A 20035-nucleotide genomic window follows, 5' to 3' on the forward strand; every position below is an offset into this window, starting at 1 on the left:
TTACACTTCAGTCTCATTTAGAATACCTAGCCTTGGAATTTGCAAACCATTCAGACAATGAGGAAGTCCAGAGGCACATGGGGAGATATACACACTGCCTTCTCTAACAAAGAATCCTCATACAGAAGAAAATGGATCTCATTTGTATGAGATCTACATTTAGGAAGACTTGCATCTTTATTCCTGTCAAGGTAAATTAGGATTTGTGTGGGTTAAACAGATGGCACTATAGAAACGTACTGTGAGAAGTGACTATTGCCAGATACTTTGACTTTAATTTTTACATTTTAGAGTACAAAATCATAGAATGGTTTGGGTTGGAAGGGACCTTAAAGATCATCATTCCAACCTCCTGCTATGTGCAGGGACACCTTCCACAGGTTGCTCAGAGGCCCATCCAGCCTGGCCTTGAACAATTCCAGGGATGTGGAATTGTGTTCATCCACAACTTCCCTGGGTAACCTGTGCCAGTGCCTCACCATCCTCACAGTAAAGAACTTCCTCCTAGTAACTAACCTTTACACATTCTCCTTCAGCTTTAAGCCATTCCCCCTTGTCCTACTACTACAACATAGCCTTTCTCTCCAGCCTCCTTGTTGGCCCCCTTTAGGCACTGGAAGGCTTCTCTAAGGTTTCCCCAGAGCCGCCTCTTCTCCACATCGAATCATCCCAACTCTCTTGGTCTTTCTTCACAGGAAAGGTGCTCCAGCCCCCAGATTATCTTTGCAGCTCTCAGTTATGCCCCTGTCCCCTCAGCAGGCTTAGGGCAATGTTGTTTAATTGCCACACTCTGGGCAATGTGGCAAATTTTAAAATACCAACAAAGTAAGTAAGGCACTTCATAAACTTGAACTTAGCAAACTTACAATTAGCCAACTTCAACCTATCCAGACACAACAAGGCACTTCCTAAGGCATTGACTGGAATTTTTTAGTCTGGTTTACAATATGTTTTGAGAAAAAATAGGAGAAGAAAGAGGGAAAGAAAGAGAAGGAAAGGATAATGGTAGAAAAAAATCACCACCTGTGGATCCATCAATGAAACTTCAGTGTTGCAATTTTGATGTCCATTGGTCAAAGTGATGGCCACAGTCTTTATTGATCTATGGTAGGGGAAGACCACAAAACACAAACTTCAGTGGGTTAATATATACTCAAGTTCAGGTGGAACACCCAGGTACTTTCCCTGGGGTGGGGACTTTCACACTGTCTGATGCAACGCTGTGAATCATGCCGTAAAACTGTGGATTATGCCCATTCCTCTGCTGGAAGGCCCCAGAAATTACACTGGGGACATTCTGGGTGTCTCCGATAGTTTATGACACCTTCTCTCACATCAGTATAATAGAGTCATTTACACTCTATCAGAAGGGATGATTAATGTGAATGTCCCAGTAGCTTTTCCAGGCTGGAGTGGGGAGAGGACTTTTACACCTGAGCCAGTTGTGTAAGGGATGACAGTTCTAGAATTAAAAGCATTATCCCACCTTGCAGGATTTGCTTATCAGCCTCTTCCCTTATCTAGCTCAAATCCCAGCTTCTTGCTAAGCAAAGGTTGATTTGTCATGGTCATCTGGTGCTCACACCCCCTGCACACAGGTTGTTTCTTGAGCATTGACAGCAAAACATCCAGATTGTTTGAGACATTAACCATTAATGTTTCAGTCTCTCACACCCTCCTGTGGACCTGCTAGCGCACAATAAAGATTTTTGGAAGGGCAAAACATTTAAACAACTGTGAACCACTGTACAATTTTGTGTATTTCATATTTAATGAACGTGTGCATAAACACACACACACACACACACACACACACACACACTCACGTGTTTCTATATACATACATATATAGATACATATACATATGTTTCTATATACATACAATTTTTTTATACGTGTATGAATATAAAAGGTGCATTATTTCAGGGCCTCACCCTTGTTTAACAGTACGTGAGGACTGTAAACGGCCCATTAATTTCACATGCACAGACGTCAGCTGCTGCTGCCCGAGGGACAGGCCGGCCTGACGCAGCATCTGGCGGGCGGCAGGGACCAAAGCACTGAGCCCATTTTTTGGAAAAGTTTGCCATCTAGAGGCCATATCAGGCAGCACCGGGAGAGGAAACCACCTTAACAAAACAAAAAACAGATTAAGTGGATTTTCTGGATGTCTGTAGGCATATTTAGTTCAAAAGAGGACTGCCTTTAATATATTTAATGTTTAGCTTTGTTAGCAGTAACATCTGAAAGTGTTGAGCTGATGCTTTTCCCCAAATCAGAATCAGTTCTTCACTCAGTGCAATGAGCTTGGTTATAGTGAAAGGGAATTTAAAAAATATTCATAAAATAGAACCAAAATAATTAATCTTAATCTTTTTACTTTTCAGAGACCTTTAAAGATCTTTTTAAAGATCTCCTGCTCTGCTGGTTCAAGAAAGATCAAATAAGTAGTAAAAACAAGTATGTTCATCACAGACAGAACTCAACAATTGTGTCAGAAAAAGGCAAAAATTTATTTTCTTTGAAGTATCATCCTTTTTGTTGTCCTTACAAATATCTATCAATCTACAAGAATTTTTATCTCTGAAAAATGTTGACTGGTATTGCTGGCTGGGGGTATATGTACAAATCACAAACGGGGTCGGACTGCTGTGAAAAAAAAGCCTTGAGCTGTTTTATTTTTCAGCATCAGTCTCATTACATGGTTATGAGAATGGGAAGATGCCATCAGCTCACATCCCAGGCAGCAGACGAAGAACTTAATGTTACAACTTACTTTATAAGTTTCTTGACCAATCACACAAAGCAAAAGCACATTGACAGTAGTTCTATCCAATCACCATAAGCACACGTACCTTTGGTTAAAACAATGCCTGCTTATTTCGAATACAATACCTGCTTGTAAACCTTAAAACACAATGCACAGAGCTCCATTATTAAGCTTAAAACTTCCTAATATCTTGCCAGATAAACTTTTCTGTAGCTTAGGCAGTTATTCTAGACAAGTGTTAATACACAGACCATTGTTCTATTTGTCCTTGCTTTTCTACTTTTTAAATAATTTTTCTGCTGATCTATCTCATGGCTGCTGCTTAGCTCCAGTCACAGTTCTGCTGTCTCTGAGGCCTGCCTTTTGCAGCTTTCCCCAAACCCTCTGATTTTGTGGATTCCCACAGACCAGTATTTCCATTTTCATTTGTTTATGTCAAATTAGAGAAGAAAATAATTTTGGAATGAAACTACCATCTTAATCTTTTAAAGGTGTTTTAATGGTATTTGGCAAACTTTCCAGCAAAGTATTAAGAAAGACAGCAATGTTATAGTTTCAGGAGCATTTGTGCATAAATCTGTCTCCCTTGGTTTTAAGGATTTCATTTTGCTCTCTCTTTTCAGATGAAGTAGATAGTAATTTTGTTATGCAGTGTTCTTGCTTACTCTGGCATCAAGAGAAGATGTCTTTTTGTACCCAGTTGCCCAGGAGATACAGAAAATTTCAAGGGCAGTAAAGAAAGATATTTGAGAAAAAGACAGTAGTCTGGAAAATTCCCTCTATTTGAGGCATATTTTCTACATGAATTAGCTGATGCTCCCTGCATTTTCACTATGACAAAAGATCAAGTGTTAAAGATCAGCACCAAGATCAGACTTGCACCAATGAGTGTTTGGCAATGTGGAAATGAAGACAGTGGGGAAAATTTTCAGAGATCTTTGACCTCCTGAAGCTCTTTTCACTAAACTGCAATAGACATTTTGATGAAATTATGTTCAAATACATCTTGCTGGAATTACTGAACAAAATTAGAGCACAGTTTCCACATGTCTTGATGGATTTATCTTCCTTAATTTTTGTTGTCATTATTTTATTGGCATTGGAGTCTATGTAAATGTTTAGCTCATGTAAAACCTGAGGCAAACAGTTCCAACAGCTCTGTTTCATTTGCATGTGGGTGGCATCCTTTTGCTTACTTGAATGTATCACCAAACAATTTCATATGATGGCCCTTATTTCTTGCATTGATCAACCATTCCTAAAGCTGTGGCAGTTTTTTATACAGGGATAGTTCCCAGTCTTAATTTACAGGTGTAGGTGGAGTATGTTTTCATGATTTTCTCTAATTCCAATAAAAATTCTCTCAAGCCTCTGTGTTCACCAGGCACAACTGAGCCGAAGTTTAGAGATGTCTTCCTTTCAGCAGAGACACCAAATAGCAAACTCCATAAATTAGAAGAAACATGATTACATCCTAGGAAAACACCGGACTGACATGCAGAAAACCTCTGTTTCATTCTTCATTTAAGTGAACTTAGTCCAAATAGATCTTTATTATGATTCCCCACACAATATGGGTCAGATAATGATATCTGTTGTAAAACAACTTGACATCCATAAATGAGACATTTATAAGAGCTGAACATTATTAACAAATGAACTCAGAAACTTGTGTCTTTTTTTTTTGTCAGGTAGGTTCGTCCAGAGGAATTCAAACTCTAAGATCAAAAATCTGAAGAAGCAGCAATTATTCGTCAGTAGTGCCAGAGAAATCTTGGTGGAAATAACTGGCTAAAATTGTACACTACTTCCCCAAGGCAAGTAAGAGCTTGCAGCTACTTGTTAGCTGAGAAAGAACTGGATCTACTAGTGAAAAAAACCGTAATAGAAAAAACTTTATTTTATTGAATTTTTAAAATACATTGCACACATTTTGCTCCAGTATGCTCAGAGGTAAGTACAGTTTTTCCTGTATTACTCCACACAGAATATTTTTATTCTACAATGATTCATTTTTTCTAACATAAAAGCATATAGTTTTATGTAGCATATATCATAAAATTGGGCTTTACAAAGAAGCTAAAATGAATTAGTTCCTTTGTAAATCCTACTTCTACTGTTCTGATTAGTACAAGCAGATGTTACTTGGCTGCTTTTTGTCCTTTCAAAATTGTACAGATGTGTATTAGTCATAACAAAGACATCCTCTCTCTACAGAGCCTGCACAGTGTTCACTGCCAATGCATTTAAAGGAAAATAATTTTGAACTTTGCATTGATTTGCAGCAATTCTTCTCTTCAGGAATCAAATACCACACTGCTTTCTAATAGGAATTTAATTAATTCCTCTTGTTCAACAATTAATTAGTTCATGGTTTCTGTGTATGTATTGAACATGCATATTGACAGTTCTTTATGAGAAGAGGAAAGACATGAGGAAACAGTACACAATTTAGTCACACTTTGCAAATATAAATCTTAGCAGTATCATACAGTGTGCTTCATGAGGGAACTGTACTCTTCTACCAATTTCTTATTATTATTTAATTTTTCCGGTACAGCATCCATTAAGTATGAGGCAAAAGGAAACTGGCAAAAAACAGTTAGAAAAATTATCATTAAACTTTATTTTCTTCTTGTGAAATACATTTTTAAAATATCTTTAAACTATCAGATTTCACTTAGTTCTGACAACTACCACACACACATTTCTGATCTTTAAAGTTCATCTGCCTGGTTAGTGTCTGAAAATTTGCTCTCTATCATAAAAATGATAAAAGAGCAGTGTAAAATGAAAAAAGATAAACTCCTTATTGAACAATTCATGCTTTACTGACCATGTTAATGATGTAAACTGCAGTACCAGCATCTCTGTCATTTATCTTCAATCAGCTGATCAATAAAAGGTTACAGTCACCTCTAGGGCATGCAGAAATGGTAGTGTATGAGTGTAAGTTCACTACTCTCAGGAGGATGAGACAGAACTACCAGTATAATTCTCAATGCAATAGCAAATTGCCTTAGACTCACACACAAAACCTTGCAAATAATTAAACAAACAACAACAAAAAACCCCAAAAAAACAAGAACAAAACCCCAAAACAAAACAAACAAAACCACAAAAAAATATCTCAAAGCTAAGTAAAATCCCAAACCTCCAACCGCATTAATTGGAATATGACACAAATGTCTGCTTCTCTAAAACATGATACCAAAAAATTGCAGTGACATATCTACAGAGAAAAACTAAAATCTCCTTTAACCTCTCTGCTATAAAAGATGCACTTGCACAAGCAATGCCTTCAAAGGAGATTTGGTATATTTTTCAGTGTCATCACTTTAACACTTAAAGAGGTTTTCTTTCAAAGTCTTGGTATATCAGTGCACTGTTTGCTGGGAAGTATTTTTAGAGGTGGTAAAGAGGAGTGGTTGTGGCAGCGCCATCCTGAGTGGCCAGTGCTGTGCCAGAGGAGAACAGGAAGGTTTCCCTACACTGTTGAAAAGTCTCTGTCAGCTTCACAGAACTCTGTCAGCTTACTGAACACATGGTGAGACAGTGCTAAGTGAGGGGTCAGTACTACACCAAAAGTAACAGCTCACTCAGGAGGAGAGATATTTTTACATTATAAAGCCACTAGAAATGAATAAGGTAAAATATAGTAGCTGGTGGAACAAGCTGCTGGCCAATCATCATTTTCTGCTTCTCATAACTTTAGTTCAAAACAACACTTTTCCATCTAGAACTCCTGTCTAGTTCCACACTTCAGTATTGCTGCTCTAGTTTCATTTTTTCACTTCTCTATGCCATCTGAAAGAGAAAATTTTATGGTCCTTACTCCAGATAGAGTAGTGCTTGTTTCCTAAATAGGCATGAATTAAAAATTATAAAAGAAACAAATAAAAACCCCAGATATACAGCACATCAAATACAAAATGTAATATTTGAACTGATATACAGACACAAATCTATATACTGATACTTATAATTGCTAACAAGTCAGAAAAAACATCTAAAAAAGGAAAATCTTGTTAATAGAAGGCATGTACTGTGAAGTGATAAAATGGCATCCTAAGTGCTGTTCAACAATCACTTTACAGTTATAAAGGACAACAATATGTATTATTTCCTTTTTCTACAGGGAGGGGATTTTCAAGGGCTGGTGCTTGCTGGCCAGACATGTCTCCATCTGTCCTAAATAACTTATGCATGTAGTAAGAAATTTTTAGAAGACATCTACACCTGTCAGCTTTCTCCTGTGTGCTATTGTGATGACTTTTTGGGGAATAGAGGGCTTAAATTCACTGAGCACAAATCTATTCAGTTTAATATAAAACATAATCTTCCCTGAAATTCTGTGACACTTACTACTATGCTTTAAAAACACTGACTCCAGCATCCTGTTCACTCTAATTTCTCTCCCTTTTTTTTCTAGGTATGTTTATGACAAGAACACTGTGTCATTATCTCAAAGTCTCTAATTCTTCTTGCCTACCTTGACTACATCCATTTCTGATACATTTCACCTCCTTAATGCCATGCCTGAGATGAATGGCTTTTTATTGATGTCTCTGGCTTGTATCATTCTAAGTACATTTCACTTGCTGCTCACTACTCTCTGTGGCTCCCATGTCATAGCAAAGTGATCTTTCAAGAACTCTTGCCATTCAAGTGATTCATTTAAATCAAGAGGATTTGAAAGTGGAGCATTATGTCATTCTTTCAACATTTGTTGGTTTCAGAGAAAGTGCTGTATGTTTCTCTCTGGTTTTCTTTTCTTGCAGACACCCAGAACTGGATGATCTCTACAGTCTTAATCTTTAATAGAAGCTTGTCAGATTTACTTTTAATGATGACTCTGTAACTATCCTGGGAAACCTCCCTTTGCACTTCTCCCCAGATCTTCACAACCACTGAAGTAATCTCTGCTCTAAAGCATTCATCCCAGCTTCAAAACCTGCCATATGTGCTTGGGGAAGGCTTTGCAAGTTCAGGGACTGCTAAGCGCACACCTAAGGAGTGAAAGTTTGTTTTTACCACTGCTCAGGAGATATTTTAGTACAGAATGATACTTCTTTCAGATTTTTTACAATTATCTGTGCCACAACCCACTTAACATTAATTGTGGTGATCCTCAATCAGTACATTATGGTAGGCTTTAACAGAAGTGGTATTTAATTGATTTGTATGATTTCACAACATCTGAATGTGCAAACTACACCTGGAATAAAAGAATTTTATTTATTTGACTTCCCAGATTGACAAATTTCTTCTTTATAGTAGGAAGACATATGAGTGAAAGGCGTATTTCTTACACAACCTATCAGCCAGATATCTGGGTGTATGGACAAGTGAAAGGTAATGTGATCCTAAAGAGTCAGAAATAGTGACAGTTAATTCTCCTTCTCTCACCTATTTATTCCAATGCTAAATTTGTTTCTTGTGGAGATCCCTTCTGTAGAAAAACAAACTAGTAATATTTAGTGACCTTAAACCACATGACTGAGTTTCTGTCAGCACAAGTGCATAAATATGCACCAGTCTGCCAGTGGAAAGTGTTATAATGAATGCAAGGCAATGTTTTTGTTCTAATGAGAGACAGCATCTCCATTTGCAGAGTGTAGCATTACTTCGGCTTCTGTTTCAGAAACTCTAAAATGTGTTAGCATAAATATAAAAGTATTTAGGTTTTGGAATATACAAATTAGTGGTTACAACTATTTTACACCTTCCCATATGTATCATCAGTACAATACATTTTTCCCAACAAAGTACTATTCAAACACACTGCAGAGCTGTCTTAAGTGAACAACAAAAAAATAATAAGAAATAAAACTAGGCACTAGAACTAATAACTAAAACATCCTAAAATCACTAAAAAATAAAGTCAAAATTAAAAAAAAAAGAGAGAGAGAAATGCTTCACTTTATTGTTGTTGTCTTACTCTTTGCTCTTATTCTGCTTCAGGGTGGCTGCATATACATCATTATATAAATACATATGTGCCTTTTATCCTGAGTGACCAAGCCAATTTCTCCTTGTTTTCAGTTTAGGATGAGTCATATAATAGAGGTGTTTTGGTTCGGTTTTTTTTTCATCTGATAAAACATAGATTTATGCCATAATGCATTGTCAGTGCACAGGACTAGGCTCTTATTCTCATAATGAGAAGAAAATCATGACCTGGTATCGCTGTTAATGGTGCCCAGAATGTGGTTCAGACTGCTGCTTTTTGAGGTGCAGGTACTTGAAACGCCTGGTGATGGTGCCAGTGGTGACTGTGCACAGGTGTCTGTACATGGGTGAATCCTCGTTTCTGGGTGTGAGCTGTTGAACAGCACACACAGACTGCAGAGAGACTAATGAAGGCAGAGCAGGCGAGTTACAAGCCAAGAAATTTGGAAGGAAACAACTGTGGCCATTAGTGTCCATTCCCAGATGACAGCAACAGCAATATGTCCTTAGAAGCCAGTGCAAATCTTAAAAAGGTATTGGGGAAAATCCTTACTGATCATTAGTGAATATATTGTTCTAAACCCTATTCTAGAGATGTGTTTCACAAAGAGTGCCCACAGAATAAAGGAAAAGGGAGCCTTTCTAGAGGTTTTCACTATTGGAATATGACTTTCAGACCCATAATGAAGTCATGTGAGGAAAGATTTTATTAGGCAGCTTTGTTAGTGTGAGATGTCATATCCCAAGGAGCGCATGAAGAGGGAGGAAAGGCAAATGCTGCTGTAAAAACTTAGGCAGATGATTTGTATTTTATTAAAAAATAATTCTTGAAGACTTCAGGCAGTAATGTGGATTACTGGGCTACCATGCTGTACTCACACACAAAATTATTAACAGATTTTTCTGAGACCATGTGCCTTACAGTAAGCCACAGTAAATGAAAGCCAAGGGTAGTATAAGAAATCATGTTTAAGTTACATGAGAAGAAGTCATCCTCTTGGCTTAGCCATAAGTTTCCTATGATGGGAAAAAGATAGAAAGATTGCTTTTGTTTGAGTTTTAGGGGGAGTGTTTATGATTATAAGAAGAGAGTGCTACTATAAAGAGCCTGGATCAATTAATAAGACATACACACTCAGATGTGAGGGATAAAATGGGTAAAAGCCTCATCACTTGCCTTGCAGGATGTAAATACACATACATGTTGAGATAACCATACTTATTCCCCCCTAAATAATATAAAACACTAAAAGCTTAAACATCTATAACTTGAGACTCCTCCCAAGTCCAACCAGTTATGTATAATTAGTCTGATGCCTCTACACATGTGCAGGTATCAGGTATTTTTGTGCAGTCACGTGAAAACTCTCCGCATACAGGTTCTTCACAGGCCAGAGAACCTTTTCCTTTTATCCCAGTGCCAGTTATTGAAATGATTTATTTTTATTCTTTCATTCTTTAGTGAGAACAATCTAGAGTGTTACTGTATAAATACAGAGACAACAGAAAAAAAAAAAACTTCTTGGCCATTCAAGACGCAGATTTAGACAAGAAGTGATTTTTACCAGCTCTGCAGAGTTTCTAATATGACTGCATTTTCCTATTATATGATTCTTGTTTACATAATAACATCACTATGCAGAGATGTCTCTTTCAAATCATAAGCCTCAGTAATAGTCTGGTTTCTTGACATAGTAGTTGATAAAACAAGGACACAGACTGGTATCTGTGAATTTCAGGAATACAAGAGTATTTGTCACTAAAATATTAATAATCTTGTAAAGCTGACAGATATGAGACTTTTCCAAGTCATAAGAGTATGGACAGATGAAGTGAAAAGAGATTCGTGGCATCCTTTATCATCACACTTTAGGGGAACCTATAAAATGACAGTAAAAAGCAACCAGTGCTTCACTCAGTCCCCCCCAAAATTCTAGTGCAGCAGTAAAATGGCGTATGTCAGTAATAAAAATAAAATGTCTATGACATTTTAAATGTTATCGTACTGTCACAGTAGAATAAAATTAGCTTGAAGAATGATCTAAAGGGATATGATGCAGTTCATTATGTATAACAGCAATAGCAGCAGTTTCCCAGTGTTCATAAAGGTTTCTCCATTAAATTTACCTCCAGTCAATAATTAGGAGTCCACAAATAAACCTAGGCAATTAAATCAATACTGCTGGGCAATTATGTTTCAAAGTCCTGGCTCAATGGCACAAAAAGACACTATATCAAACTGCAATATTAAGTGATCTGATGCAATTTTCCACTGAACGTTTACTCAGAAAAACAGAAAAGGGCAATCCTGCATCTTTGTTCAAGATGCAAATGGGTAGCACAGTTTGCCAACATGTAACACTTAGCAGGCAGTCAGTTATGAGCAAAACCCTGCAGAAAGCTTACATTTCACCACGGGCTTTAGTTTGCTGATCAGAAATATTACCAAATCTTACTAGAAGAAACCACAACCAAACTCTGCAGGATGTGAGTAAAGCATTTTAAAGGGCACAGAGCTGTTCCATGACCTGCTCTCAAATACAGATGAAGAAATCTTAACTGTTTCCATCTACATGCCTTAGCATGGACAGAAATGAAAAGCAGAGCTGGCTGCTCCCCAAAACCACTATAATCCTCTTTGAATTCTAAAAATGGTCTGCTTGCCAAAAATTACTTCTACCCTCAGTGTTTCTTCTGAAGAACCCCACAAGATGGAGCAAAAATCACAGAAAATCACTATTAACTTGTACACAAACGTACATGGCTAAGAACAATGAGGTCTTCTATCCTTATATAACATTTGCAATCTTACAAAGATTGCAATACCTGGTTTCATTCAACAATTCCTTCACTCTCCATCCCCTGGTTTTTGCTGTCTGTCTATAGCAGATGAAGAAAAGTGATAAAATTCTGCTTAATATTTTTTAGCAATTTTCCAAATAACAATGAAAAACAGAACAAGAAGTCTTCATTGTATTCCACGGATCTGATTCATATTTTGGAGCCCATAATATGAACAGAATATTGAAGTTTATATATATTTTTTTTAATTCTTCAAATGAAGGCAGTTAAGTGAATATAAATAACTGTGCTTTTAATGCTGAGTTTCATGTAGCATTATGAGGTTTAATTAAAATGCCAGGTTTTTTGACAAAGCCAGTAAAAGCACACTGATATTTCTATTTCCTCTGCTGCAGCAATTAAGGAGTCTTCATGGTAGTAAGTTTTGATAATGAAAGAAGGAAAACCTGTCATTTTTTAAAAATCTGGTCACAGGATACAATCTCAACACAAAAGTTTCTGATGGTTAAATACATAAATCTGATGTGTGTGTTTCTTTAAAATGGCTTTCAAAATATTTTCAATCATTCACATTCTTAACTAATACCAACTACATCACTAATGGACCCATGCCAGTGAATATGCATTATGCACTGTATTTACAAATCAAGTTTTATTTCTTTCCAAACATCAACTGCCCGTCATTTAAATAAAGGAGAAAACTAAAAATTTAAATAAAAGAGAAAACTAAAAATGTAGCAGAAAAGTTTTAAGAGTCAGGGTATGTTGTCAGTGATGTCCAAACAAAAGCTGACTATGGGTAGAAAAGCTGGGCTCTCACCTGCCAATAAACTGCCCTTGATCACTTACAAGAGGGGAGCATCCCAGCAGACTCTGTGTGTATTAAAAAAAAAGACTTGAAAGAGAAGAAAAAGTATCACACAGGTCACACCAGCAGTCTCAATGGACCCCTCAGGGATTTCTGCTAGTCTCAGACTTGTCATCCTCTATGCAGCTTTCCTCTCTGCCCAGAAAATGTCGATAGGAAAATGTTTGAGGGGCCTCTGGTGGAAATTTTTTCATTCTTTCTGCATTGACAGGATGCCAAATCAATATTTACTTCCCACTAACAAGCTGCTCGAGGTCTCAGTAGAAAATATTGTAGAGAATGCGAGAAGACACGATAATAAACAGCTGTCTGGCTATGAGGAAAACATGAATTGACTGGAAACAGGTCCACAGTAAAAGGTCACAGAAACCCATGAACTCCTCAGGTGTCCATAACAACTAGTAACTTTAAAGGCACATTAAAAAAAGTCTCTTTTTCCTAAGAGGTATGAGAGAACACATCATTTTCACTCTAGCAAGCATTATACAGTGTTTCAATAATTCAATTAACACATTTGCCAAAATCTGTGCTGGTTTTTGCCAGCATTGTTTTTACTGGTTATGTTAGTTTAAGTTAGCTGTTAAATTAGCTATCACAAATCCTTGATTAACATCTCTTCAGTTTTACACAGTAACTCGGATTTTAAGATAAATACAAAGGGAACGCTACAAAACAAGGATTTCACATTGCTCATCACAGTATACTTTGAGACCATCAACAGCACCATAATTACAAATACAATGTATTAATTACAACTAAAATGTTGTAGCTAATCAGAGCAGAAAGTTACAATTCATTGTGGGATTATATAAATTGAGCACCTGTGCTTCAAGAAGTTTCTGTATATGCTGTAGCCATTCTTTATTTTTTTCAAATTCCATTTTTGTTTCTGCTGTTTCCTAAAAACATAAAAACATCAGGAGCAATAAAGGAAATGTGTAACTGGGTATACATTAAATACAGAGCATGTGGAAGTTGGAATCACATTTGCAAAATTAGTTATCTGAAGCATACTCATCAAGTATCAGTGCTCTATTAAATTTTTAAACCTACTCTTGTCTGTGCATGCCTCTAGAAAAATGTGTATAGCATGTTCTTTTCATATGAATATACTGGTGCATGTGTGATCTATGTCTAAATTGTATGAGTTTAATATAAAGGTGCCTAAGTCTATGCACTGATAGATAGAATATGTAGTGTATGTGTAGTGTAAATTCATCTCCTGTCTAATAAATTTGTTTTATATTTATAGTTAAGTATGTTTATGTGTTCTACACATATATTCACAGTGACTATAACAAAAAGATACAGGATGTAGAAATTACTCTGAGAATGAGATAAGCATGGAACAACTCTGTCAAAGTGAATCACTATATAGGGTTCTATAAATGTTAGTAAACAGGGCAGGGATCAGCCTATTTTATTTGTATTCATGAGTGTAATCCCTATCAGTGCATATACATACCATGCACTGTTGTTTCACCAACAGGAGAGCTTCCTTTTTGTGGCCTCTTTAATATAAAGCTCCAACAAGGCTAAATCTAAGTCATCACCAGAGTACTGTTACAGGCCAATAATGGCCAGCTCCTAGACACTTGCTGAAGTAACTGCACAGGCTTTTTCATATATTATTTGATCAGGACTAAATAAATCTGGACAAGAAATCCCATCACTGCATCTATTTAACAGAGTGATTTGATGAAACGCTATCAAATATTTCATATTAAAATGTATGATAGAACCAACAAAAAAGGCTATGAATTCACCCAGAAACCATCTGTCTACCAGAAATACCTGTAATAGGTATCACAATTCAGAGAGGAAGTATCAACAAAATCAATCTGGCACAGCAAGACATTCTAATTTTGTTTCCTTTAATGCTGAAGTCTATTGAAAACATACAATCCTACCAAATAGCCTCACAAAAAAGGAAAATACTGAATAATATCTCTACATACACATGCTCAAAACAGTATGTGTATATTTATGCATGCTCTAAGTCTTGCCACCTTATGAATCTCTAACCTGACCTTTTCATTTAGATTAAACTCTCCTTGGTTTCTGTACTGTATCTTGCACAATGAAATTTCAGTCTTTACCTGCAAATCCTTTTCTTCAAGGAGGGATGTAGTCAGCATCTTCTCATCTATGCCTTTTTTACTGAAGTCCTTAAAATAATTTACCTAATCATCTCCTTCTTGTAGTATTTCATAAAGATCAGTTGTTGAAATATTAAGGATAGACGCTGCTAATTGAAGACTCTCTTGGGAAAGACACTTTTTGCATGCTTTCATTTCTCCCATTTTTTTGCCAGTTTAATTTTTGTTCTCAGCTCTTGTACACTGCAATGTAACTCTCTGGTTAGAGTCTGGAAGGCATAAGCAAAAAAATACTCTACTGTCATATTTTAATAGTGCGAATAAGACGGAGAAAATAGTATCATTTAGACTAAGCTCATTTAGATGGGAATTATCTTCATTCTATGCTATTTGTTCAACAGAATATTAAATAACATGCTACTTAGAACAAAAAATATCAATTAATACAGTAAACAAAAAAATGTTCTTAAATGTACATACTGTAAAAATGTTCTTAAATGTACATACTGTTTTGGTATGTCTTTAGCAAAGTAACTATTCTTATAATGCTACTATTAGTAAGACAAAGCAACTTCCACAGAATCAAAATCCTTTTCTGACACAGTCTAACAGAAATGTTCTTGAATAAGAACATAAGTGTCAGGCTTCATTGTGGTCAAATAGAGATTTATTTTTTTGAAGCTTATTGACATTCTCTGCATGCAGAAGCACCAGTACACCTCTTTATTCAAAATCTGAAATTTGTTTCCCACCAGGAGAGAGTTATTCAGAACTGTCCTGTCTACCAAGCTTCTATCTTACCTACTTCTTAGATTCTTTGGTTCAATGAAATAACACTAAACATCAGAGTAATTAATCAGTTTTATAACTGAAGTAATTTTGGTTTAATATTTATGTAACTATGACAAAAATATTTCATCAAAAGCTGAGCAAGACAATTTTATTTAAAAATTGTTGACTAACAAACAAGAGTACTAATCCATTTTCAGAAGATCCTCCTAAAATATTCAACTTCCATGACTCAAATAGAACCATGATGGTCAACACAAACACCTTGGCTGAGCTAAAAATGAGCAAAGAAGGTTTTCTTTTGATCATCCTAGTAAAGCTCATCTTATTAAGATACATCTCAAGAGTAGCTGATCAGCTCCTCAAAATTCGTATCATATAGAATACCTTAATTTCCTAAAAACTGACTACAGGATTATGAAGCCTGTTTACTGGCATTTTGGGTAAAGTATTCTACAGCCTCTAGTGTATTTGAAACAGTCATTAGAGAGAATTTGCTAATACATTTCAACAAAGGCACAGCAGACACATCCAATTCCAAGATTTTTTCTTCCTACCAATTCCCAACTTAACATTTTTCTGTATTTAATAAAATTTAGTTATTAAAAATAACTGGGGACACAAATCTGGGGAGAGAAGGTACAGTGAAATTTGTCCAATTTTCTTATTTAAGTGTGGGTACCTTCATCCACAGAATTTCCAACAAACTATTTTGGATATAAACCTATCTGCAAGTGTAGAGCTGAGAGGAATGAAGAAACTTGAAGTGTAATGGGCAGGGACCTAGGGAAACTTGAACTAAGAAGGAAATAGACTACGAGAAGAGGGAGCTACCCCAAAAAAAGCACACACTATGAAAAAAATACAGTTAAATCACATGTTTTTGTAGCATTTGAAATGATCTAGGAGTAAATTGGCTCTTGCAACATATAGGAGATATATTTGACAATGGAAAAATAAGTTCAACCCCACTTTTTCAATCAAATTGAATCAGCTTCCCATGTTTTAAAAAGACATCTCTCTCAGGCATAAGTGATCACTCTAGAAGATGCACATGTGTAATCTGATGCAAAGAGGAAATGTAAATTAAAGGAGCAAAATAGCAAGAAAATTACCTTCAAAGCCACTTGGAAAGGCTACACAAAACAATAAAAAACAAAACCAAAACCAGAAAAAATAGAAGCATGATAATAAATAATGTTAAATACTCATTTGAATGCCTCAGAGAAAACAGAAACATTGCCAGGCAACAGTCATTTGACATTATTACATAAATGTTATTGGTGTATCCAAATTCCAAAAGAAGTTAATGATGAATGAACAAGCTGATAGCAACAGTGTAATTCAGAAACTGCAACTCCAGTGTGATTGGCTTTTACTCCACAGTTCCAGAAATGAAGGTGCCAGAAAGAAAGGTATCAGAAAGACATGGAAGAATCTATAGCAACAATTTTTAAAAAAGGAATAAAAAATTGAAAAAAAATTAAGAAAAGAATAAAGAAAAAGCAAGTTTAAGCAGAAATCACAGAAAGAGAAAATTATAATGAATATATTTTAATATGCAAGCGTATACTTTACATATAATCACAGCAGATCATTCATATGGAGGACTTGCACTTCAATTTCTCTGTCCCTTGAGCAGTTCAAATACACTAAAGCATATGCAAAGCACAAAGCATATGTGAAAAATAAGGCTACTTTATGGACTTTAAAAGTGGACTCTGAGAGACTAGCTATATTTGAACCTCCCTCCTTCATGTTATTGATATAATGTTTTGATATAAATTTTATCACTAAATAAGTGCCTTGAAATTTATAGTCTTCCTATGATTTTAAGTTGCTTTTTCTTTTGTTATTTTCAGATCCACCATATGCTAATGTATTCATGTGCTAAATTGTTTACTTATTAGTGATACAATTTATATGTCAGTTCATGCACCAATACAGATATGTTCAGTCTCAAGCCACACAGCTTTAGAAACTGAAAGACCCATTTCCAAACTCAAAAGTACAGACTCAAGAGTTAAGCAACCCAGGTTTTGCTGATGAGTGCACTGAAGGCAGTATAACATTGTTCTGTGATTAAGAATTTGATCCAATGCATTCTGGAGCTAGGTGTAGGAATTTGAATGAAAACATTTCCCTCTGTGTATTACAAAATTGTTTATTTTTAAACTAATAAGCATACATAGGTGATGCAAGCTACCTAAAATGAAATCAGTGCAGTACATGACTTCTGTACTATACTGAATTATAACAATGCCTTTATTAGTACCAGTAACACTAGGATTTGAGATTTTATCTTTGTTTTTTTTCTTTTGCCATCAAATATATAGGATATTTTGTTAGCAAAGCCATTTTCCTAACTTAGATGTTACTATCAGAGTTAGTCTTGTGGGACACAGTTTGCTGCTACCAGCCAACTAGAATAGGAATTCTTGATTAATTCCTGAAATGAATCTATACTACTTCTTGTCAGACCAGTGCAACTACTCCTGATCTGACAAGAAAAAAAAGAAGCTTAAAATTCTAACAAAATTACCTTAAGGTTCCTAATTCTTTTTAATCATTACAATTGTTGAGTTACCAACCAACTCCATATCTTTCCTATAATAAACATTACAGATGTTGGGTTACAAATAATTCTGAGATATCTCCATTACAAGCCTTTTTACTTCATTTTCACTACCTCAAATATTCATTCTTAAGAATATATTGTTTTCAAATTTGGCCTCAGCATGTAATCACTTCTTAGCACTGCATCTTTTGCCAGTTTTGAGATGTATAAAGACAAAGGTCTTCTTTCAATTAGAAGGTCATATTTAATTAAACACTCAAAGAAGCCTTGATGGTACAAACACCCTGACAGCACACTATTAATAGGGCCTTCACATCCCAAAACAGTGACACTCATACTGACACTCGTTGATCCTGGAATTAAGACAGTTTGATCAATGGCCTTAAGTAATGTTGTATGACCAAGGCAACGCCAAAAACTTTTCCTGTAATTACCATGTTAATTTATATACTATTATTGTTTGTAGCGTAATAAAACTTAATGGTCCCAAGACGATTTCTGACACTAGCTAGCACTGTACCTATGTATAGCCAGATTTCAGTCCTGCACTGTACCTATGTAGAGCCAGATTCAGTCCTGCATCTCATGTCAAAGGCCATGGCTCATAAGTCATGGATAATTTAAAGCTTTGCTGTATTTTGTACTATAGTAATAAGAGTGTGCTGCATCTGGCTGAGATCACAGAATCATCCAAGTTGGAAGAGACCTTCAGCATCACTGAGTTTTTAACCACAGTGGCCAAATTAAGGTCCAGTTTAGCTTTGGCCCTTCTAATTTTCTCTCCACATACTTGACAACATCTTTGTAGCTCTCCCAAATTATCTGTTCATCCTTCCAGAGATGCTACACTCTTTTTTTGTCACAAGTTCAAGCCTAAGGTCTCTCTAAACCAGACCAGTATTTTTCCGGCTGGCTTCTTCCAGCACAAATGGAGATGTAGTTAATTGTCTTCCAACAGCTTCTAAGGTGCAGTGTTTGGGATTTGTAACTAAATCAGTGCTGCTAACATACCAGCCATTGCTAAGTAGCACTGGCACAGTGTCAGGGTCTCCTGTTCCTCATGCTGCCACCTCGGCAAGTGGGCTTGGGATGCAGAAAATGTAGAGAGGGAACGCAGCTGGGATGGACAACTGGCCCCAAATGACCAAATGGGCATTTCCCACATACGCCAGGTAACAAAATCTAAGGGAGATGGTGATTTGTCTGCTCAGAGACTGGCTAGGTATTGATCTACATTCCTTGGGGGATTTATTCTCCTGATTTTCCTTCATTAAACTGTCCTTACCAACACACAAGTACACAACTTTTCTCACTTTTGCTCCTTCTATTCTTTCCCCAGTCCTACTGGGGCAATCAGCAGCCCCTGTCAACAAAGAACTGTGTGGTTTTTAGCTGCTGGACAACCACTACAGCTGCTAGTCAACCAAGCACAAATGCATAGAAGAATATAATATACAGAACTATTTTATATATAGTATTGTGTGTGTAGTTCAATATGGAGATGTCCTTAGATACAAGTAATGTGTTCTTAGAAACTCACTTGTTTAGTACATTAGAAAAGTATATGGATGTGGTTCAAAGCATTAAACCAAAAACGAAGTGGAAAACGTTTTCTGAAAAAACGTTAGTTTCCTAAAGAGTCAAAAGCATTATGAAGATGTCTGTGAATAATAAGAGAAATTTCAGAGAACTGAACACTGAGCTCAAAGAACTCTACTTTTGTGGTAGAATATTTATTGCTGGCCGAAAGTTGGGCCAGATCCTCAGGCTGCAAAAAGGCTGACAAATATTACAACCCCAAATACCTCATAATCAACAAAACAAAACAGAATGAATGGACAAAATTACACAAAGAGATTATGTCATAAACCATTTCAGCAGCTGAAATAAACATTAAATGGAAGTATAGTTATTTGTTCCTTATTCTCTCTCTAAAAATTGCTTTTAAAATAATTTCAGTAGTAATGTTTAAACTGATATCACAGCATGACTGAAAACTCTTCTATAGGGATTTAATTTTTTAAAATATGTTATTTAATATATATTTATATACGTTATTTAAATTACTGCAGCTCATTCACTTGAAAAAACTACACCTTCTAGGCATAACCTTTTTTTATCAGAAAAGAGACAAGACAAGACACAGAAACAGACCACTACAATGGACTTGGTTTGCT

General features: G+C 35.9%; 1 protein-coding gene across 1 annotated transcript in view; it reads right to left on the bottom strand.

Moving 5' to 3' along the window:
- Window positions 1-4652: 4652 nt before the first annotated feature.
- CNTLN (centlein) overlaps window positions 4653-20035 on the bottom strand; it is a 169661-nt gene continuing 154278 nt past the window's right edge. Inside the window, 4 exon segments of the mRNA XM_071425911.1 lie at window positions 4653-5358; window positions 13214-13291; window positions 14576-14706; window positions 14709-14760. Of these exon segments, the coding sequence (XP_071282012.1) occupies window positions 5257-5358; window positions 13214-13291; window positions 14576-14706; window positions 14709-14760 (363 nt within the window). The 3' untranslated portion in view covers window positions 4653-5256.

Source organism: Agelaius tricolor, unplaced genomic scaffold, assembly GCF_023055355.1.
Source record: "Agelaius tricolor isolate 1412-34295 unplaced genomic scaffold, bAgeTri1.0.p SCAF_4, whole genome shotgun sequence".
NCBI classification, from domain to species: Eukaryota; Metazoa; Chordata; class Aves; order Passeriformes; family Icteridae; genus Agelaius; species Agelaius tricolor.